The sequence below is a fragment of the Osmia lignaria genome, chromosome 9 (genome assembly GCF_051020975.1).
Source record: "Osmia lignaria lignaria isolate PbOS001 chromosome 9, iyOsmLign1, whole genome shotgun sequence".
NCBI lineage: Eukaryota > Metazoa > Arthropoda > Insecta > Hymenoptera > Megachilidae > Osmia > Osmia lignaria.
In genome coordinates this window covers 9,361,079-9,384,381 of record NC_135040.1, presented here as the reverse complement: position 1 = coordinate 9,384,381, position 23,303 = coordinate 9,361,079, and the positions used below count along the sequence as shown (strand labels likewise).

Genomic DNA, 23,303 nt, shown 5'->3' with positions numbered 1-23,303 from the left:
TGGTACGCGTTACAAGTTTCCTAAGAAACATTCATTTCCTTTCACGGTTAAAGTGTCGAAACGATGAAACCAAAGGCAGATGCGTTCAGGGAGAGGCAATAAATTCGATCCTTCTAGCTAAAATCGGCGTACTATCGACGGTAAACACTGTAGATGGTTTGTCATCATCGGCAAACGTTCAGAGCAACTTTACGTGCGAATTTGACTTGCGTGGAAAGGGGAGTGAGAGTAGGGGAAGTTGAGGAGGGAAGCGTCGCGTCGGTCGTGGAAATGAGTGGTGGGGGCGGTTGGGGAATCCCTCGCGACGCGCATGCGCGACCGTATTGGTGGGGTTACTCAACCGACGGCGCCAGTATTCTCGTCCCCCTCTATGCCCCGTCGGGCTCGAGCTGGTCGGTAGTGTTGCCTTGGAAGGGAGGGCACGGATCACACGCGCACACTGCCCTGTTCCTCTCTCTTGGTGTGTTTGTTTGTTTATAGTCGCGTTCTGGGAAATACCCGATGCGAGTAATATAACGGACTCTTGTGCGCGCGGAGGCTTGCATTCCCATTCTGGCGTTGCATCCGGTCGGTTCGCCGCAACTATCCCGACGAATGCCTTCCACAGTATTCTTCTTTGCCCTGTCACTTAGCATTCCCTCTTCCCTGGCCACTTAAATGCGTGTCCTTTTAAAGACTCCTTTTACGTTTATTCATCCCGCCTTGAATGCGAAAGAATGACATACGCGTTTCTCGTTAACACGACGATTCTATAACGTTTAACGCTCGTTGGAGTCCAATCTCAAATGATCATTCTGACAGCTTTGTACATTCCTCTCGTACGTAAACATGAGCATTCCTGATATAATACACCTGCGTGTCACGAATTTTGGGGAAGGAAGCTGTTATTTTTATTGATACCTATCGATCAATACCAATTTCAAGAATCGGCTAGCGATAACGCGATCACGGCTTGCCCGATATGATCGAACACGCAACGGGCTGATAAAAAAGAATCTTTTATCGCCACGCGTTCTTTGAAAAAGTAGTCCAGTCATAATCTGAAGAATGCAGTACACCAGCCGCACGGTACTCTTTCATTGTGTACGCACGAACGTACGCGTATCTACAAATCGCACGTCAAATATTGTACAATGGAATTGTGTAACGATGTGCTGCGCGGCGCCGTGTCACGGCAAATCGAGACGTATCGCGCGATAAAATTAATTATCAAATTGACAACGACTGTTTTAGGGGAAACGAAAACATTATCGGAACGAAGCGTTGCAAAAAAATATTCGACAAATTTTATTTCCGTGACTTGATCAAAATGAACAGTTGGACTGACATACAGTCATGCAACAATGTTTTTAGAATTTTCTTTGATCTTTATCGATACCCGATGGATAGCGTTGCTGCGTTTTTTTTTTTCTCTGCTTATCGAACAAGTTTTATAACTTTGCAAATCGTTGACGCGGTTTTAAGTTTCTTTTTACTATCTCTCGTTCGGAACCGAAACGTTGACGAATGATTAGGCGTATCGTTGACGACGGTCATTCGTTTCACAAATCTCGGTTCATTTGTTAGTGCTTCGAAAACTACGGTATCCGTCGTCGTTTGCACGCAAATGCGTGGTCTGCCAACGTTTGACAACACTTACGGCCGCGCTCGGCTGAGACCGATTAATAATTCGTGACTGGTCCATTTAACAATATTGTTGTTCAACGGTTCAACCGTTAATATCTTGTTTACACGTTCGCATACGAGGCAACGGCGTTCTTGTAAACCAGAGAGATTGAATGTGACGGAATGACAAAGTCCAGCATACCGAGAATGGTTTCGCAGTTGTTGACTCTTCCGCGAATCAGGGGCATTATCGTTTCTTTAAATGAATAATTACCAGTTGTTATATCGCCGCGGTACAAGCTTTGCCCGTCTAATCATCTATGACTAAAGAATATTTTGATCGACTGACCGGTCTACAAAATATAACCGCAACCTTAAAGGGGTATTTAATCATAGGAGGTATATATGGACGTTTATCAAATTCGAAGAATAAAAATTGTTTTTCGGGAAAAGAACAGTTGGTTGTTTGCAGTTGGTAATCACGAAAAGATTCCACCGGTCGATAGCTCGACGGCGTAAGGATCCGCACAGACGAGACAGGTAAAGAAAAAAAGAAGAGCGCAATGTGCATTGGTCGAGGTGGATCGTCTTCGGTAAAAGAAAAAAGAAGAAGGAATAAATAAATAAAGGAAAGAGGGAAAACCTTTTATCCCGATGGGAGGTTTCCATTGAATATGTCATGCAGTCATCGAACTTAGGAACGTTATTATCGTGATCGTTTGCTCCAGTGCCTCGTCGCAGTGTAAACACCATCCGTCGCCGACCAACTGGCGGCACAGAAGGCAAAATACATAGCCGGAGAGACACGAGAAGCCTCGTGACGCGTTGCCGCGCTACATAATTAGCGCGCGAAAATAGATTTTTGCGAAACGAGCCGAGCTCCGCTCTGGTATGTCAATGAAAACAAATCCTTGTTCCCCTTTTTTCCCCTCTACTGCTCCCTTTCTCTTTGTCGAGGCCTGGTAGCTCAGGCGAAGGCCGCCGAATACTGAAATATACACGCCGTTCAGAATAGTCGAATCATTGTTTGCACGATCGAGAGAGGAGTCACCGATGCTGTCGTTTCTCGCTCGATCCTCGCCTCCGAAATAACGTAGTTACGGTTAAATACGAGTAAAATAACGTCATCGTTGATTCCCGATCCCAAGATGACGCTATAGTGGCGTCAGCAGCTGTTGATCCTTCAACGGTGGAGCCTGGATCAATCGCGATCCAAACTTACAAAACATGTACAAAGAAGTGCGGAAGAATCATTTTCAGAGAAACAGTGTAAAATTTAGAAAATAATAATGAAATTACAATTGGGGCTCTCTTCATGGTCCGTCGTCCGAGGGTTAATGATTGCCAAACCCCATGGCGCATCTGTTGCGTCACAAAAAAGAATGATTTTAATTACCGCTGATTTTGAAGAAAGAAAGATAAGTGCATTAATTATAGAGGAATACGTATTCAGATTCTTTGCATTGTCAGAGTTCGATCGTTGAATGCAAGGTGATATCTAACAATGGAATAGTTAATGAGACTAGATGCGCTTTCAAGGTTACAATACGTGATTGCACGTAAAACGTGGCGGTTAAAGTACGCCACGGTTGTATAACGTTTAGATTTAACGCTATTATAAGATTGCTTATGTTTACCAACGCTGCTCGTGCACATGTCGCATGTAAAGCAATAAAAAAAAAAATACATAATTGTGTAAATATGTAAAAGTAATTGGAAAAATTGCGACACGTGCGGCCTTGTTTATCCGATGCAAAAAAAAATTTACATCGATATCCGGCATGCGTATATCAACGTGCATCCGCGAATCATGCAAAAAATGTGTCCTTAGAACTTTCGTCGTTTGAACTTAATGGTAAATAACGATCTTTCCTATGCGCAATGAATTTTCTACCATTTTTTCTGAAACACGTGGGATGTAAAAATAAAATGAAACTTGCTTGCATTGTTACCAGGTAAATCATTAATTTGTATAAAAATTTGAGAAATAAAACGAAGAAAACTTTGTTGGAAAATAAAGCGAATTGCAAATGGGGAAAATAAAGAAAAGGAGGTAGTCGTTAAGCAGAGCGATGGCTCGTCTGAATGCGGAAGCATGTATTTTGGCACACCCAGTATATAAACGGAACGTACGGTGCATCTTCTAGTACGATCTTGCTGCGCTAATGTCGGTGCCAGAAAACCACTGGAAAATCGGTCACGAGTGACTAATCGCCGAAGAATGGCTGTCGTTCTTGTTCCTCTCGCTTCTTGCGAGCGAACCACCTAACTGGCCGCCAACAGGAAAAATTCATTTGCTATTTCCCTGATGGCGATCAAAAAAATCGAAAACCGATACATCCCTTTTAACTTGCAAACTAAAATATCTGTATCAATTTTAAAGTAAATCGAAAGGGTTAAACAAAGATCACTTTGGAGCAATCACTTTCTTGTTCCTTTGTCTTGGACAAACGAGCTGGAAACTCATACCGATGATTAATCGTTTATCAAATAGACGATTGTTATGCGAGTCGTAGCCGAGTGTTTCGCTAGGAAACGACGCGACATACCTTTCTCAAGCGTAACATCGCGCGTAGTCCCCGCGGATGAGCAACGTGGAAAACGAGCAAGGTGCAGTGTCGCGTCATTCGACGCGCGTGCCATAATGATACCGCGATTAAACGATCGCACCGATAACCAGCTCGCCTTTGTTGGATCCGAAGGGGAAGAAAAACAGTTGTGTTCGGTGAAATAAACGATCGTCTAATTAACGAATGCGCAAGCGAACGGCGGACACCTGGCAAATAAAGGAGCGACCACGTCGACGTTGATGAAGCAATGATTTCAATCGTTCCACACTGCGAAAGGAAAGGTAACAATAATTTTTCTTATTTGTTACAGCAATACCTTGCATGCTGTACAAGTACACGATATCGTCAACAGGATAAGACAGAGAAAATATTAACGCGAAGGCTAAAGACTTTCATCTTTTCGACGGTGTATATTTAGGGGGTGCATTAAATGACTATTATTAACAGCCATCCAGACGGGGCCGTTACGATATCCAACACGCTTGAAATTACTCTAATTTCCACGAATCTGCTTCGCGATGAGATGCAAATTCCCCTATTTATTTTCCTGTCGGTCTCACTCTTAAATAAGAGTGTTCCATACAATGTTGCTACACGGCGAGGCTTGTAATTTCCTCTCTAATATCGAGTCTCGCGAAGGTAGCAACATCGTGACGGGGTCGTTAGCGAATTTCAATTTAATATTCCGTGTTTGACCGAACCGTGGCGGTGGGCAAGGGGCGAAGGGGATGAGAGGAGAGGGTTCGCGGGCGTCAACTCGATTAATCGGCTTCTCGGTTGGCGCGAGTTTTCACTCGGTAACCGAACGTTTGCTGTCCGTCCTGGTGTTTATCAGGCAACCAGATCGCCTGGCGAGAGAACAGAACTCGAACCATGCCACGGATCGACGTTCATGGCTCGCAATCGCGTCAAGATCTGATCGTTGAATTCCAGAGCGATCGCCGATTGCAGGATCTAGCGCTTACGTGACTAATTAGTCGGGAATTCGAGGGAAATCGGCCTATCGGCATCGATAGTGCGTTACGAAGCGAAGGTGTACCGATAAAAGTCTACCGACCCGACGTTTTATCGATTTACATTGTACGTGCCGTGTACGTACACAGAACAGAATGAAAATGGCTGTACAGAGAAGAAGGAGAGAGTACAAGTGACCCGATCAAACATGCTCGAGTGTTTTCTGTTAACAGACGAACAGCGGCTACTCGCGACGCGGTTAAAGTCCTACTACCACCGTCCTGACATTTAATCCTTTAGTTAGGGTGCACTTGGTTGTGATAGGGCACCCCTTATTGAATATGGGCGTAAGGCGCCTGATGGGTGTAGTCGCTAACCGACTCAGGTTAGCTTTTTCGTCCCAATATCAACATTCCTTACGTCGACAAAGAATCAAGTGGTGTATCTTCCTGGATCCGAACACAATGATTGGCAAGCCAATGAGTGGACAGTTTATCCTTTCCCTGTGCCACTTGGAGGGTGGTAGCTGCTGAGAAGTGGATATTTTATTTTAGCGCAATTTGCACCTTTTACCACTGCCGGAATAAGCTGAAGCTTTGGAACGGCAGAGCGGGTTATTAACCCCCCAAGGCTCACTTTCGACAATAACCCCTTATTGAATCGAAGCAGGTGAATTATAGAAACATTGAGAAAAAATTTCGTATAAAGGAACTCTATACATTTCTGGCAAACATCAGTGCGGCGAGGGTTAATTTATAAATCATCCCCTTCCAATGTCATTTTAAACGAACTTTTAATTCCTCCGCTCGGAAATGGTATTCGACGGTTAATTGGTGTCCCTTATCGCGGCTGGGGTTCACCGCCACCTACGAATCGAGCCATTTAACGCTCCGATCGTTTCGGCTCGTGTAAATGGGAAAAATTCAGCCGTGGAGCGTTTAACCCCCTCGAGATAATCACGATGTTGATATTGCTCGGGTATATACTGTTTTTCATTGTCGATCAAATTTTTCTATCGCAAAGGGGGTGCTTTTCGAAGGAATTAACTGTTATACAGACGTATTTGTTCCTTTAACGCATGGCTTACCGAGGCACGCCAATTACTCCGAACGAATTGCAGCGTCCAAAATGTTGTATTTTTAGAAAATTTTATTTTTATTTGTGCGAGTCTGGCTAACAATAAGTAGGCTAACAATAAGTGATACGAAGTATTGTTCTAGCCAGGGACTCCAACTTTTGAGGGGGTTTCTTCGCGCCCCTGTGCTGGAAATGGCGTGCTCCCTGTCCTTTTCTAGGACAGGGTATATAGCCCCGGTAGAGTGGGGAAACAGCAGCAATTTCTTAAGGAACTTTACCGTCTACGCAGAAAAATAGCGTCGGTTAGCCAGGCGCTTTGTACAATTATCAAATATATGTTATCCCGCTAGATAAACTGAGCGAGAATATTTTATTTACCTTTCTCCCCAGAATCAATCGATCCGACAATAGACCGCGGTTTATTGAAAACAATGTTAACGCTATGGTAGCATTAAGTAAAAAAAAAGAAGAAAAATCGGAGAAACAACGGGAAGAAATGTGAGCAAATCGAGCAGGCGCGTCGAACGCGGTAATTTTCCAAGTCGAAGCGCGAAGTTGAAGCAACAAACAGGGTCTGGTCGAGTTCGCATGAATGGAAAAAACAGAAGGAGAGGAAGGGATTAATCGAGGAGAAACCGGCTGCTAGTCGACGTACGGAAGAAATGCAATTAGAAAAAGAGAATAGCAAGGAAAACGTGTGGGAGAGGAACAATGCGGATAAAGCGCGAAGCGTGGCTGCGCGGCTATACGGAAACAAAGAGGCGAACAGAAGCTACGATAAAAGAGGGAAAAGGAGAGCCAGCTTGTATCGTGGTGACCGATAATACGAGGCATGGCCGTCTGGTAATAAATAAAAAAATAAAATAAAAAAAAAAAAAAAAGAAAAGGGAGGAAAAAAGTATTTGTACCGTCTATCGGCTGTTTATGACCGCCTGGTCACTTACAACAATATAGTAAATCGCGTAGGCTGCGTGAATCATTCGTGGCCGGACTTGGTCGATCTTCGAACTCCATTCAAAAGGCGACGACGAACGGCCGGGCAGTGATGGAATTTCCGAAATCACGCCGCTTAATTAATACCCGCGTACCGAGCTCGAACTTCGGCCACGCGATCCTTTGATAAGGTGCACGTGAAAGAGCCAAGGGGCAAACTGATGTACATACATATGTATATACACACAACGACAAACACGAACGTCTGCGAATCGTCTGACCGTGTTTAGTTGCGCCGAAGGGAACGAACGAGCCTCTTTGTAACCGAACGAGGAACCAGCTTACCAGAGATCCGATCCAAGCATACTTATGCTCATCGTACCCCGCCCTTTATTATAAAAGATAGTCGGTTATTCCGATCAGCTGTCCTCTAGATTTATTTCATTTTGTTAAACATTCTTCTTTTCTATTTCAACTGACAATAAATCTGAACTTATTTCAATCTTTAACCAAGAGAGCGTGAAAAATTATTTAATCCTCGATCCCATCCCTGAGAGTGATACAATTATCGGCTTTATAAATTCGGCAGTTAGAGCGGCAGTATCTCGGGCTTATCTTCGAGGCATACACGCAAACGAAAGGAATCGCGATACTCGACCGCGTGCAATCGTTAATCTGCTGTTTTAGACGCTACCGACAAAAATATGTGTATTTATTTATCTTCGAATCCCTGCACGTGTGTTTATTATAAACTGCTCGAGGAAAGATACAGTTCGGATTGTAACAATCTGTTATGTTGTTCTTAATCGTACGGACAAACAACAACCGTTTTATATATGTGGTTGCAGCCGGGCTCGTGTAAATAGCCTTTCGACGAAAAAATGTGCACGAGCACAAAGTCCATTTATAATGCAATTCTCGCCTGGTATCTATGGCGCTTCGTCGATAGGATAATCACGGTAAATGAGTTTACGACTCGAATGTCGTTGCACCGTTGCAATCATCAAAATTTAGTAAAGAAGGTTAAGAGTAAGCGTAGAGGTACGTGGAACACTCCTACGCCAGGGGTGGGCAATTGTTTTGACTCGGGGGCCACTTTGTGGAAGCGGAGGTTAGCGGAGGGCCGCACTTTTTAAAATGATTGCATTCATTAGTTAACTTTGCATTTCAGTAAAGTATAAATTGTACCATAAAAATCAATGTATTGACTTGGCCGTCCTAGTGGATACGAGACGAATCTTCGGTCGCGTACGGGAGGGAAATCTCGGTTCAAGGTGGATTTTTCTGACTGTCTTGGCGGGCAAAAAAAAACTCTTAGCGGGCCGCTATTTGCCCACCCTTACTCTACGCTTTCTTTTAATTAAGAAAATTAAGAAAAATCGTTTCCTCGATTACGAAAGCTAACGTTTCGGCGCGCAGCTGTGCTCTCTCGTAAGTCAGTGATCGATTCGCGAGTTAGTTATGCGACGTCGAGCGGATCCTTTCGAATAAACGATTCGTCTAGTCTTCTCTAATAATAGCGCGTAAGAACGGTGCGTCGATTATTTACGTGCACATTACGCAACGAATGGAAACGAGCAACTCGACGAAAGGCGCCACCGAGGTTTAGGGACTTCTGAAATTTGTCCGGGCCGTTCGGTACCTCGAATTAATGTCAGGGTCGTGCGAGAAAATAGATCGTTACAGTGTTCTCGCGTTTCCGCGCTCGCTAATATCCGTTCACTCTCTTTTTGCTTTTGTTCGATGCGACAGTCTGTCCGCGACGATGACGGATCGATCACGAATTATCGAGGCTGGCCCGTCTATCCGAGGATTACAAAAGAGGCTCGTTGTAATCCGCTTAAATTGATCGAGCGAGTCGCGACCGTTGATCGATCGACGCGCATCGCTTCCCGATCGTTTCACTGAATATCGAACGCGTCAACTTTCGCGGCGAAAGACGAGAAAATCGAGGCGAAGAACGGCGGAATCGCGACGTGCGAGCAAAGTGATCGCACCTTCGACTGTTGGATCGTGGTCGATTGTTCAACGTCGTCTCAATGTTTACCGTTGCCAGTGCCAAATGAATTTTGGCAGGGTCGTTAGGTGGGCCAGAGGATCCGGGACTCGCGGCGCTCGTACCCTGTCGCCAAATCTCTCCGCGCGACAGCTAACTGCTACACGGATGATTAACGCGATCAGATCGAGGGTAATTAAAAGACGCTTGCATATGTCCGTCTTCGACTTTGCCACCTCGTTTCACCTTTCATTTTCCGCTTACGAATGCTTCGATAAAGAAGAATCGATTCGCTTAAAAAGGAGAACATTCGCTGTTCCTTTACATGTATGTATTAGATAAGAGAGAAATGTTTGTTGGTGAATTGGATAAGAATAATAATTGCCACGCATTAGCGATTAAGAGGATATGTAAACAGCTTGTTAATCGGTGAATTTAAAAGTTGATTTCAAATGCACACGTGCCGGACGATTATTATTAATAGATGCGGTTGTATCGATGATTAATCGATCATTGATTTTAAATATCTACTTACCGATGTGATTGCTTTGTTCGGATAATTCAAGCACCAGATAAAAATGATTATTTTCACACGACATATCATTTGAAATTAAATTTCGAAATAACTTTTAAATTAATTATTTGATTTTTCGAAAGTCATTTTCATTAGACTACCTTTTGTTCAAAGCATCTGGCGCATCCGGCGATCGAAAGCATTCCGCGTGGTCCAAAATGGAGGATCCTTATCACCGCGTTATCGAAGGCAGACTTTCAGCGAGTGGAGGTTTGGCGAAAATTTCTGAAACGATTCGCGAGGCACAGGCATAATCCCGGCGATAAAACGTTTGTTTGCCACGCTGATGACGAGACGCGAGGAGGTATAAACTCGCGTCTCCGTATCAGACAGCTTGCAACGCGATGCGCCACGCCGTGGCCGAAAAAACGAAAATATTTTTTTCTCCTTACCGTCCTCGTTACCGGCCTCTGTTTTCCTTCGAAACGTTGTTGCACGTGCAGCTACGCGGCTCCGTGCGTCATGCGCACCGATAATGAGCCATCGAAAAAAGCACACAGGTGAAAGAACACCGTTCACCGGGACTACGTCACACGGTTGTTTAACACTTTGACGAACTCGTTGTCATTTATTTGTGACTCTTTTTTATTTGTCTTGCCTCTTATCAATTGCAACTTGTGAAATTGGAGTACATTAACGTACCGTTACGCCATTTTCTCTACGAAAGTCTACTTTGCTCGATACTTATACGCGATTTAGACCACCCGCGAATCGCAACTGATTAGTGATCGAAGCACGATTCGGTCAAAACATTCGAGCAGTGTTATCGGAAGGTTCGTGTAACCGAGTGTTCGTTTTTTCCTTCTTTCTTTTTGTAAACACTCGAAGTCGGAAGGCGTCGAACGGTTTGGAAAAGTTTCGAGCACGCGGAGGAGTCAAAAGGGTATCGAGCATCGATGGATCGCGAACTTCACTGGTTTTGTCGCTGACCGACTAACGCTATCTATTTTGTTTCTTTATTTAGATTCAACCAATGAAACGTTTTTATATCATTTTATGTAACATGTGTTTTAGATGGATCAACGATTCCGGTGATTGTGTTGCGATCGTCCGATGGCAGTGAACGCGTTAAATGAATTAAAATCGTCTCTATTTCCATGTGTATACGTTATCAAGGATCGACTTTACGATCGCGTAATGATCGCGAAAAGGCAGCTTCTAGTAGGAGATTGATTTTAAGAAAAAAAGAATATTGGCGATTATTCTGCTCGTGAAAAAAAAAGAAGAAGAAGAAACGATCGTAAAAGACAGCAATAAATGAAGCCGGTTGGCACGCAAATATTAGTAACGTAGATTAGTTAAAGGAAAAATAGGGACACGTGTTTACATTCGCACAGATCGCATTTACGAGCGGAGTTCGCGGATTTCACTGACGTAACGAGCCTGTATGCAAGACCGAGTTGAAAAATATTTGCGCCTCCTAAACCGAATGCTCGCAATCTTTTCCTTTCTTCTCCCGTATCTTTTCTACAGATGACACACCCGATTCTTGGCAAAAGAATTACCTTTCGCTTTAGCTCGCGGTCTTGTTATTCCTCACTGAAATACCGTCGACGATATTTTCGTGGTAAATAGCCGATGTTTTGCAGTGGAATCGATGTTTACCGCGACAGCTATAATAACACACGATTATTATAACCGGGTGTGTAATTATATCCGTCAATGAAATCGTTCTATTGTCGCGAATAGAAAAGTTTCTCGCTGCGTTTTCGCGAAAACGATTTTATGAACGGCCGATCGGCCGCAATAGCGATTAGATAGCGGAAGGAAAAAGCAGAGACGTCTAACAGGTGGAGAGGAGAGCAAAACACGGAGAGGAACATACACAGCGCATTTAACGAGGATCGTTCGTTTTTATTGCCGGCTGATTGCGCGAACCGAAGCGACGAGACGCGGACGGTTTCGGCTCCGCTCGGTCGCGATGGATTCGTGAACGAGGCCGACCAAGAAAAAGATGTATTTTTAACGAGACTGATTGAACAAAATCGTGTCAGCGTGAGCGTAAAATGAGAATGCGTTTCTGTTTTTACTCTTTCTTTGGTTCGTACAAAAACAAGAGGCAACGATATCGACATCGCACCGCTCAAAATATGATTACACGAAATAATAAGAACAATAACGATGGCGCCTTTCCCGCGTTGACGTCTCAAGGAGGCGTACGCATAATAACGCAATTACAACCGGCTGGGTACGCGGCGTCAGCTGTTTTTGAGCTGCCCGGAGTTTCGATGAATTTTTACGTTCGAACGAGCCATCATCGTCGGCGAAACACCGCCGTTCCATGAAAATACCTCCAGGCATTATCTTGACGCATACATAATTGGCTACGAAAGTTTCGTAGCCTAGGCTACGATGTTTACGGATAGAAAAATCAGGACGAGTGATTTTTACATCTGTTTACAGAATAAAAATTTACTACCCGCGGCTGTGTAGTAAGAGAAACAACGATAAACGATGGAATTTCGTACGCTTTTAGAGCTTATCTCGGAAACTTAGCGTACCGATTCCACGAATTTGTACTTATGAATATTAAAATCGAGTCGATTCAGATCCGAAGTTGAATGATTAATTGCTCCACAAATATTTAACGAGACTTCGATAAAAATAAAACTTCTCAAATAATCCCGGGAGTGAAACTCAGCAGAAATGATCGCTAAGTAAAGGAAGAATTAAAGTAATTGCGGCGTAAACGATCGCGCGTACAATTAGCCGACTAACAACCTATTTAAAAGTACAAAAAAAACACAAGCTAATTAAAAGTACACACCGGTATTTCCATTCCTATCATTTCGTTTTTCCAAGTATCGTTCTCTTTTTTTGGACAGACGAGACATTCGTCAACAGCATGTAACTCGTCACTCTTCTCATTTATTTCGAAAATTCTTCAAGAGCGGAGAAAAATATTTAGCAAGAAATAGATAGTTGAATTAACCTTTTAATCGAGGAGCTGACTTACCGAACGCGCGTACTGCCAAATGATTTATCACGAGTTAACTCGTCATCCCCGGTTAAAAGGTTAAGGAGAGGTTCCTTTGGCATTTTTGTCAGTCGATTTCGGGATGTTCGGAAAGTTTCGCGAGCCTAACGAAAACAAACTTACACAACGAGCCGATGTACGGTCGAATAAAAATATTACGTGTACCATGGACGATATTACGTGATCGCAGGTGAGATTGCAGTCGAATAAACGATTGCTAATGAAAATAATCCTCGTGGTGACACGCGAAAGTATCACGGCCGACGTATACGTACGAAGCGCGAGGACGATTTTCAACCTTATCTCCAATCGCGTCCACGCTACGAGCGAATGTATTATCTATGATCCAGTTTCTATTATGCTTCCATTATTTCCCTCGAGTACACGCTCCGTGTTAATTATAAAAGACATTCCCGAAAAAAGATGGTCTCCTTCGAGAGGGCTTAAATTCCTGCGAAATAACGAGAACTATCAACGCTGAATTGCGAAGTTGAAAACTCGTATTTTCAATTAGTAGAAGGCAATCTGAACTTGAAATCTCTCGATTAATGTAATCCAAGCTACTCCAGGAGGTGAAAAATTTCACTTATCTAGTTGTAAATTTATTTTTAAAACAAGCGTAGTCTTGTCTCCGAGCTTCCAAAAGGAGACAGAAATTTGTTTGCTCGCGATAATGTTAATGAATAATAATAAGTTGTGTCGAGTATATTGGTTTCCTCGTTCGGTTCGCGTTGTTTGTTCACGTGCAACGGGTACAGCGTGATCCACGTATTTATCAGTTCATCCGGTGTTATTTTCAGCCTCGCGAGGCTTAAATAACAATTAGAATTCGAGACGTGACCGTTGTTTTGTCGTCGTCTTTCCGATACGTTCGAATCCTGTTCCCAAGTTTGAATTTCGTTCTATGATCCGCTAGCTCGTCCGTGTACTGAAAATGCATCGCGTTCACGAAACAACCACCGGACACTTTGCATACCAACGAGAATGTAACCCGTTTCTAACGTTATATTATGCCATAAAGTGCGGGCTGCATTATGTACACGCACAGGACGTGCATGCAATTGGCCGCGGGCGAAAAAACGACCGTAATGACTGGCGTTAAAAAAGAAACACAATGCCCCTAGGAACTATGCGAAAACAGCAGTGATTGAGCCGTTGCATTCCTCTGTCATTTCCCTGATTCCATGAAACGGTTCTTCACGCGAAAACGAACTACAGGGTTACAGTGATTAGGGTTTGTTAACCCCTTTACAGCAACGTTCCCTCCGTGATCGTTATTTATATACTTGAACGAGACATCGTTCAGATTATAAATAAAAGGTCACATTTATGATAACGGGATCTTTTGGAAAAGAGAAATAATATCGAAAAATTGGCTGCTTGTCAGCCATTGGCCGGCAAGATAACGTGTACCAAAATTTAAATACGTCCTTGACTCTGTGCGCGCTTTTGGAAACGATAAGCCGGGCCGAGCGTTTTATCGGGAATCGTTATCAGTGTCTTTTACATCTGCCGTCCAAAAATAGTTTCCCGACACGCGTCCCCGTTGACTTCTTTCACCGTCGCGACGCGTCGGGTCAAAGTCGTCGTTAAAGTTTGTTTCGTTTCGTAGCTGGAAACCTTTCTTCCGTCGTTCGATTTCCACCGTGTAAACAGATCGAGGGAAGCAGGAAACGGATGGATTTCGAAAGCAGAGTCTCCTGGAATCCCAGAAGAAAATATTTATGTCCATGAAATCGTGATGTCGTCACGACACGATAACGATCCTCCTCGTGCACGCTTGTCGACGAAATCAGTTCCCTGTCTTCGATAACGTCGTTTGATACAATCAAATAGTCATTGACTAATTATGGCACGCGATAATATGTTAATAATTAGTCGAGTTTCTAGTATTGATTACTTTATTACAACGGCCGCACGAACACGAATACCTGTAGAAAGAGGTACACGCGACGGATGGTATCGCCAAATGTTTCTGTTTCGTAATCCGCGACAACCAGGCACTGGAAGCCTGTCAAAACGTAATATCGGATTTCAACGTAACATTTTCCATTAGCCTCGCTGGTGGACACGATGCTCCAGGATCGGCGCCGATATCGCGCGAAATCGACTGACACCTGCAAAATCCTGGAAATTTTGACACCGTTTGATGTCACGGTAAAGTTTCATTTTTAAGAGTGCGCGAGTACCCGAGCCTTGGGTCGGGTCGGATCGGATAGAATTCCGAGTTGATATTCCAGTCCCGAAACTAAGGGTACCCGAATAAATGTGCAGTTTCTCCCGAACCCGAAAAAAATTCCCGACCCGAGCCCGAGCCGAATTTTTAAGTACCAACACCCTCCTGTGTAATTAGCAATCAGAATGACCATTACTTTTTATTCTAGGATAAAGTAACGAAGCAAAAGAAACTTTTCCACCCGTTGAAACGCATCGTCATTTTTCTTGAAACTGTCTACAATTGTTCTTCGTACAGGATACGCAAACAACGTTCCATCATTTCGTGCTTTCTGCTACTTTTCGAGGCAATTAATCACGGCAATTGTTCGATCCTTCACGCAGGGAATACATACATAAATATTATAGATGATAATAAAGAGGATTCTAAGTCAAATTGAAAATTTTTCGTTTACTTTTCTTAACTTACGACTGTCTATAAATGTATTTAAGTTCTTCAATTATCAAAGTTAAACATTTCTGGAGTAACAGACACTCGAGAATTTTTTGTCTGATTCACGGTATTTATAGAACTCTTTTATGTGGATTTACTTCAAAACCGAGCACGGAAATCTTGTTTTTGATAGGTAGAATTGTGGTCACTTATTTAGCGAGCACTTTGATATATGACGCTTCAGAGACAATGGTCGCCTACGGGCTACTCTAGAGCTGTCTTTACGACTCGCTTTAGTATCGTGAAACGCGATTTTTAATTCACTTGGTAAAGTGCTTTCTGTGAAATTTCATGATACTATGAAGTGCTCGATTCGATTGCAATATATTTCATGGTATGAAGATTAAATTATAGGAAGTTCTCAAAATAGTGTTACATTAAATCAGGCTCCTCTAGGAAAAGTGTCTGACTAAGCGCGATCTTTTCTACTGCATCAGTCGACTCAATTAAGTATTTCACCTTCCAAATTTAACGAGTAGGTACACTCGATATCCTTGCTCTATTTCAATCATAGAAAATACCTGGAGGTATCGACAGTCTCGCGTCGAATTTCTACGAGTGTATAAGCACGTTTTGGCATCATGAAATCGTTCCTCAATTATCTCTCAGCGAGACGGTCGCGGAAGGGGAACGGAAAAGCGTGGCGGTTCTATTAAAAGCGGTACACAGCGACGAAAATTAATCCTAATGCACGAAAACGGCGGAGACGCGTTATATTTAGTTCGTCAAATGGAAGCCGTTGGAAATAGAACAAAAGCGAGGAGTCCTCGTGATCGTGTGCAACTCAGGGACCATGCGATAAAATCATGGAAAAAGGAAAAAAAAAATAAACGACGAAGCCAGGGAGAATTTGTTCGAACGAGCTTGAAGCTCTGTCTTTCCCCTCGGGATTTACATATACTAGTTCCACCTACTATTTTTCAGCCCGATTTTTCTCCCTCGTCCTGATTCGTTACGCTCAGTTGGAAATATTAGGCGTCGAAAAAAGAAATTCGTGACAATTTATAGTACAAAGTTGAAGTAACTCGAACTTCGCTGAAATATTCCCGATTTTCAAAATTTTTAAATTTCTAAATTTCTAACGGTGTTAGCTCAGCCTAGAATAAAATCATAGTCGCGCCAATGAATATAGCGTATCTAGAGGCACGAATCGGCGAGACAGTTTAGCAAAGGGATAGCCGGTAACGAGGATAGACGATAACACGAAGATGGAAATTCGTAAGGGAAGCAGGTCAATAATTCACGATACAAATGTACCCTCTTTCGCTTGTTTTCTGGTATCGTAACGAGGTTGGCTCGTGTTCCACGTTTCGTGGCGGTATCTACCACGAAAGTTACGCGCGTCTTGCACGCAGGCATATACGCGCGCTTTATGCCTGTCGTGCTCCTGGCCGGAGGGTCACATACGCGTTTAGGGCTTGATATTCGGACGTCGCGACGACGGGGGTTGAAGAAGAGTTTCCTGAGTGGATTCACGAGGTTTGCCCGACGCAAACGTTTGACAGTCTCGCGCAAACCTACGAATCGACTCTATGCTTGTACGTGCACTCTCGTGGTCTATGAATTTAGCCGGTCACGTCACCGGTTTCAATAAATTACATCCTATTTCGATGGATCTACGAGAATTTACATAGTTTTGTGCTCGGTTGAACTTCACTTTGAAGCACACAAAATTATTCATCTTTTTGTTTATACCAGCGGTCGCCAAACTACGGCCAGCGGGCCGGATTCGGCCCTCCAAAGATTTTCATCCGGCTCCCGAATTTTATTTATAAATATTAATTTTATAAAATTTTACGATTTGATTGTGAATACACGACAACGATTCTTCTATTGTTCTATTGTGATTTGGTACATTTTAATAGATATTTTCCAATATAAATTCCGATATAAACTATATTTGTTTACACATGCAGTGTAAATTATTATTCTAATAGGATTTCAATAGGAATATTTTTCGTTTGGCCCCCGTGTTTATAAAAATTTCAATCCTACCCGTTTCTCAAAAAGTTTGGTGATCCCTGGTTTATACTAATATTCTATTAAGGTATATAAAAAAAAATCAATAATTTTGTGTGTCCTAACGTAAAGTCCAACCTTGTGATCTACAATTGTCCAAAAGGATACTCGTATTAATCAATATTTAATACGACCATTGTGATTCTCAAAACTTTCAGCGTAAACTCGTATAATCTATCGAATAAGTTTCGAATAATCAATTAAGTATAATTAATTTGTATCGGTGATGGTAAAATTAGACGGATGATTCGCATAAGCAAATCGAGTGGTTCTCACGTGAAGAGCCGTGTGTCTCTTTCGGATGGGTAGCCGATCCAGCTGGAAACACAGCTGCACGTGTTCGCACCTGCGAAGCATCGTGGCTTTTTGTTAATTTCCGAATGAACGCGTACACGTGTAGCCTCGACCGTACACGTAATAGAGAGAGCCTAATAAAACCGAGCGATTTTCTTACGCGAACCACCGTAAGCTTACGATGAAGCTGAATACTTTGTATGTATTTGGAGTGACGCGCGGCAAATAATTGCTTCCGCTGTTTGCTCAAACAATACGGATGAATAATGTCCGCCTCGAACAATAAAACAATAAACATCGGACTTGCTGATACACTGACCGAATACGAAATGTATGTAATCGTTGACTCTAACGATGTTAATTGAGATACTGGAATTATGTATTTCTGTGAAATAAGGAAAACAGTATCAGCATGAAATTTATCCGTAGAAAAATAGCAAAAGGTGAACGCGAAAAGTTGTTTGAGAGGAAGCTTCCTTGGAGAACATCTCCTAGATCTTCGTTAGCTCAAGTTGAAAGTGTATACACCGCACGACGAAGCAACAAAACGCCGGGGTTATCACCTGTCGTTGCGTAATCTGCCAACTTAGTTTCGCGATTAAAAGTCTTCCTCGTGTCTAGTATTTTTATTTTCCCATCTCTCGATCGCCGGAACGATTAACGAACATTGTATCGTGGTCGTCAACGTAATCGTCGATCGATCGACGATATCGCGTGAGTAGCGTTATGGTGACAAGCGACGTCGACTCGAACGCTTCATATAAGAACGCAATAATTCATCCTACGCTCCTTCTCCCCCTATAATAATTTCTCCCCTTTATGAACATGCGTCATTTACGAATATTAAATTTTAGGCTGGAAAAATAGGTCGATTTGGGGTTGATTTACGATTTGATGCTTCGTCCCGGTGACTCATTTCTTTTTATCCGGCCATTCCATAAGTAATACGCTGCCTTTCGGCTGATATAATTATTGAAAAATTTATGTAACCCTCAATGCAAATCGCTTGTAATTTGAATATTTCTCCGTGCTTCTGTGAACTTGAAAAATGACGCGAGAATATGATAATGATAACGATTATTTTAACTCTCGAATGGCGGACCACGGAGAGAGCCATGGAGAGGCTCAACTTTAAGTTAATATCACGATTGATCTAGACTCCACTGTACAAGAATTAATGATTGGAGGTATTATGACATTTGTAAATAAATTTTCCGTTAGAAAAGTTGAAAAGGCACCGAATTAATTTATACAGCAAATAACATGTCTAATACTACTATAATATATACCTGCACGCTTTATGAAACTTAGAAAGTGGAAATTGCCATGAAATTCTTACGATCGGCACGCCGCTCTATCGTAGCTAATTCTCGGTTATCGAGCTGTATACTTTGGCAGGAATTTCTATCGTAATGGACGCGCATAAAAATAACTGCACCTAAAACACCGTATATCTGTCAAACGACTCGCGAATCCAAGGCTGTAATCATGTGTCTGTAATTGCCGTCTCGGTTGTGGCCTTCGATCGCGGCAATCCTCTCGCAATTACAGCTGTCCAGCGTCGCGTTCTCGCCTGGCGCTCGATCGACGATTACCGGGAGAACGCGGGAAATTAAGTGGCGCCTAATAAAGTCTGCGTCGCGTCGCCTGGTATCGCGCCGCGCCGCCCTACGACGCGTTACGTTTTCCGTTTCGTTCGACCGTGAAACAACAACGCGATAGCTGACGGTTAATTGGCGAATATAAAGCGTCACGCAAATAACCGAGAATCGATGTCATGGTGCAGGAAATTCGAGAATCGAACGATCATCCTTCGCCTGGGATCTATAGGATCTATCAAAAATAAATCCTTTGTGACGAAATTTCAATTGCAATTATCGGTGGTATAATTAACGCGTTAGATTACGGTCACCTATTCCTAAAAAGCTCCGAGTATTTTCGAAACTAGCGTCGTTCTACGAAATAAACTCTGCCGCGTACGTAAGGGGTAACGTGACGTCACGTGGCGAATCGTCACAGGTTGAAAACGACACACGACTGATTTATCCGGCTACGTAGATCAGGCCGGATCGGGCCGCGTGCCAACAACAAGAACGGAGGAGACTCCGCGTTTGGCGTAAGGGTTGGATCACGGTGGCGCCCGGAAATCGATTAAAACGATTCGCGAACACTGTCTGCAAACAACACTTTCCACGAAACTATGCAATCGGTATTTATTCGAAGATACCATGCGCATTCCAACTAAATAGATAAAAGTCCGATTACAGAGTAAATAGAAATATCAAACATAGGAGTTTTTTGATATTTCAATTTTGATCCGTAAAAATGCCGTATCTTTTGAACTGATACAAGGAATATCTTTTCTTTATCTGACCACCCTTAAGGGGATCATCTTCTTGAGAGACACCCTTTATATCCGCGTTCCTTGGTGATGCCAAGGAACAAACGAGAAAACTGTCTGTAGAGTATAATAAAGAAGAATCAATTGTCCGTGTCGAAGTTTGGTCGTTGAAAGAAAAGGAAGGAAACCCCTTCGAAAATTCACGAAAGATTCTCAAATTATACAGGAAGCTCCTTAAAGTTTCATTCCCCGCTCCAGGATGTCGATTACGTTTGTGACTTACCGAGATCAGTCTCCTCGACGATCGTAGAAAATGCCAGTTTCCGCTTCGTTGCTTCTCGCAAGACATGCTTCCCTTTCTTCCTTAATTTTCGCTTTTTCACGTTAGTGAAATACAATCACTCCTCGAAAAACCGTTTCTTTTTTTGCACTAAGGATGACTATAGTTGGCACGTTTGAAAAAAAAGAAATCGGTGACGTAGTCGAAAGATCTGTGGCCAAATCTCTGTGCCAATGATGGCGTCAATGATTATGCTGACTGATCGCGAAACTCAGTTTCGTGGACTAAATATACTCGGGACATTTTCGTGGAGTGCACGTTAAAATGAACGTCGTCACGAGTTATGGTAAACGTCATCCGCTTTTATTCTTTTTTATCACGCTCGTAACTCTTGATTTGATCCGCGTAAAAGAAGGAGAGAACTATTGTTCCTCTACGAATTAACAGAGTTCGATGGAAATAGTAAAATTTCTGGTGTCATTTACGAGATGATTTAATTTATATCCTTTTCTATTATTATGCCGATCGTTTTGACGCAATCCATGACGACGCAGCGTTCGTCAGAGTTTCTGTGACGCGTCGACGAGCTTCTAGATCCGCCCGCGAAAATTCTTATCGCGTCTTTCGACGAACGTCAGATTTTCCCGTGGGCGGAAGCGTTCGATTACGACGCGGTGCTGGGCTCCGACGATACCGTTGACGTACGTTCCTTTCTAGGAATTACGATACTCCGACCAGAAATTTCGCCCAACGATACGATTGATCGTGACGGGCCAACTTTCGACCCGATAATACTAGACGATTCTTGAATCAATCATCCTGAATCCTGACACTAGATCAGACGAAATTGTTTATAGAATCACACTCGAATCCACGATGATTTTATTTATTTCTCGAGCAAAGGAGAGTAGAAGGTTTCGATCACGACGAACAACTCGACTAACGGTATAACGATGAGGCGCAGGTGAAAATTCTTATCTGTTGGAAGCACCCTGTTCGTCGCCATGACACCATTTCCATGATAATGAAACGAAAAAAGTGTCTCGTTGACGAGTTAAGCTGTTCGATAAACGTTGTACGCTGTTGCGACTACCAATCGTTCAAGCTTCGTCAATTATCGAAGAAATTATAAGGAAGCGTCAGAGCTTCGAGTTTTGAAGCGTCCTTTCTTCGCGTCTCACCGTCTTTCGGTGCCTTGGACGTCGCGAATCCGTCGCGAAATTGCTAATTAACGAGCTTCCTCAACTTTGTTGCAACCGTGAAGAATCGATTCCGCTGTGTAACGCGGCAATTTGAGAGCAGGTTCAAACGGGCTACCGTAGATAATGCGGAATGTTAATCAAAACGATTGCAAACCGTGCAACGGTGAGAGCATGTGCCAAAAAAAGAGATAACGGCAAGTGTATGCCCTCTTTCTAACGCCTTTTAAGAAATCACGATTTAAAAACGTTTGTCTGCTCTAAAGGATTCTCTATCCGTGAACTAGACGTTGTCTGTCAAAATTTATCATTCAGCTGAGAATTCACCGGTTGTCAAATTCCTGGCCGATTAAAAGTTTCCTAATGGAATATGGAACAGATGTTACAGGCTGAAAAAGCAGCTAGACGCTGTCTGTCAGTGGTGATAACGTTGATGCCGGGAAATAACGTTTGGTCGATATCAAACTAATTGTAAGTATAATTATGCAGGAAGTTTTGCTCATACGTTTTTCGAGGCGATTCGCAGTAAAAAGTATTTGTATCCAAGGTGTGGGCAAATAACGAGTCCCATTTACAAATGATCCTATTTCATTAGGACGTTCGCTCGATACCCTTCTCTTCGATCAACAACAACGTCCTTTCGCGTAGCTTCGACTGGGGAACAGCGTGACTGTACCGAGATCGTCCGCTATATTTATCTTTGGAAAAGTCACTTTGCCAAGTCGAGTAAGGTGTCGCGGGTATAGTAGCCGGTGCACCGAGAGCGCCGGATAAATCCGGTTCGACGCCACAAGACGACACGGCATAAACATAGCCGAGACAAACGTCGAAAAGCGTTGCTCACACCGGCCGAATGACCGACATCCAGAACCCTGCAGTATTTCAGATCGTTCCTTCAGATACTATTTTCAAATCCACGCTTTTCACCGTACATCTCGGAACGAACGATCCGTGATGGGTTTGATATTAACCTTAGAGGTGAAATCCTCATCGTGAGAAAGAGAAATTTCGCGCCAGGGAAAACGTGAACGGATCCGAATGGATACTTTCCTGTAAACCATATATTTTCCTACCGTATCTAGAAGATAGCTTTAACCTTTCTTTAATTTCCTGCTCGCCGTTCATTTTTCCTTGGTTCGAGATTTTTTTTCTCTTTCAAGCTCAAGCTCGTGTGAACGGTACTTAAAGTATTCGCGCGTCTCGTCAACCAGTGGGGGTAAAAAGAGTAAAGATAGTATCACGGGTACATCTCTCGAGTTAGTCTCGCGGTGCTAAGAGAGTTAGGTCGGTTATTTCCGTCAACTGTTGCGGGGTTCACGACCTGTGGCCTGAACGCTGCGTTCTGACGTAACGCGTTTCGTGATGCGGCCAGGTGAACGTGCGAGGTGGACGACACGTGGAGGCCAAACTCGTCCCGACGACGTGCCTTTGATCTGCTCGAAAATATTCTTCACTCTTATTTCACCGAGGAAAGGGTTCGCTCTGACCGTAATGGAGGATCGACGTGTTAATCGTTGGTACCGTTCGCAAATTTCGAGAGTGACGAAACGCGGACCGGCGGCACGGGAGGATCGATTAACAACGAGGACGCGAGCTGCTCGCACGGGCGCGATAATTAACTGAGAAACCTGGGCGAAAGTCAAGCCGGGAAAGCGCGTAGCGATCCATCTTGCATGTTCAACAGGTATCCAGATAAATTCCAGCCGCTAGGAGAATCGAGGACCCTCGGAGGTATGTTTACTCGACGCGCTTACCCGGCCAGCAGGAAACGTACGGATGCCTGGATGTGTCGTTACGCGTTCTACGCTACCCTATA

General features: G+C 43.3%; 1 protein-coding gene and 1 long non-coding RNA gene across 4 annotated transcripts in view; one reads left to right on the top strand and one right to left on the bottom strand.

Moving 5' to 3' along the window:
* Pdk1 (Phosphoinositide-dependent kinase 1) overlaps window positions 1–23,303 on the bottom strand; it is a 316,010-nt gene that overhangs the window by 13,647 nt on the left and 279,060 nt on the right. Inside the window, exon 1 of one of the 3 annotated variants that reach the window (XM_034323620.2) lies at window positions 7,151–9,113. The exons of the other annotated variants lie outside the window; for them this stretch is intronic. Coding sequence (XP_034179511.2) covers window positions 7,151–7,186 — 36 coding nt within the window. The 5' untranslated portion in view covers window positions 7,187–9,113. Of the gene's footprint in view, window positions 1–7,150; window positions 9,114–23,303 lie in introns of those variants that run through there. 3 annotated transcript variants of the gene reach the window in all.
* On the top strand, window positions 19–7,652 carry LOC117604023 (uncharacterized). Its single transcript, XR_004581336.2, has 2 exons — window positions 19–2,004; window positions 2,078–7,652. It is a non-coding gene; the product is annotated as an uncharacterized LOC117604023 (long non-coding RNA).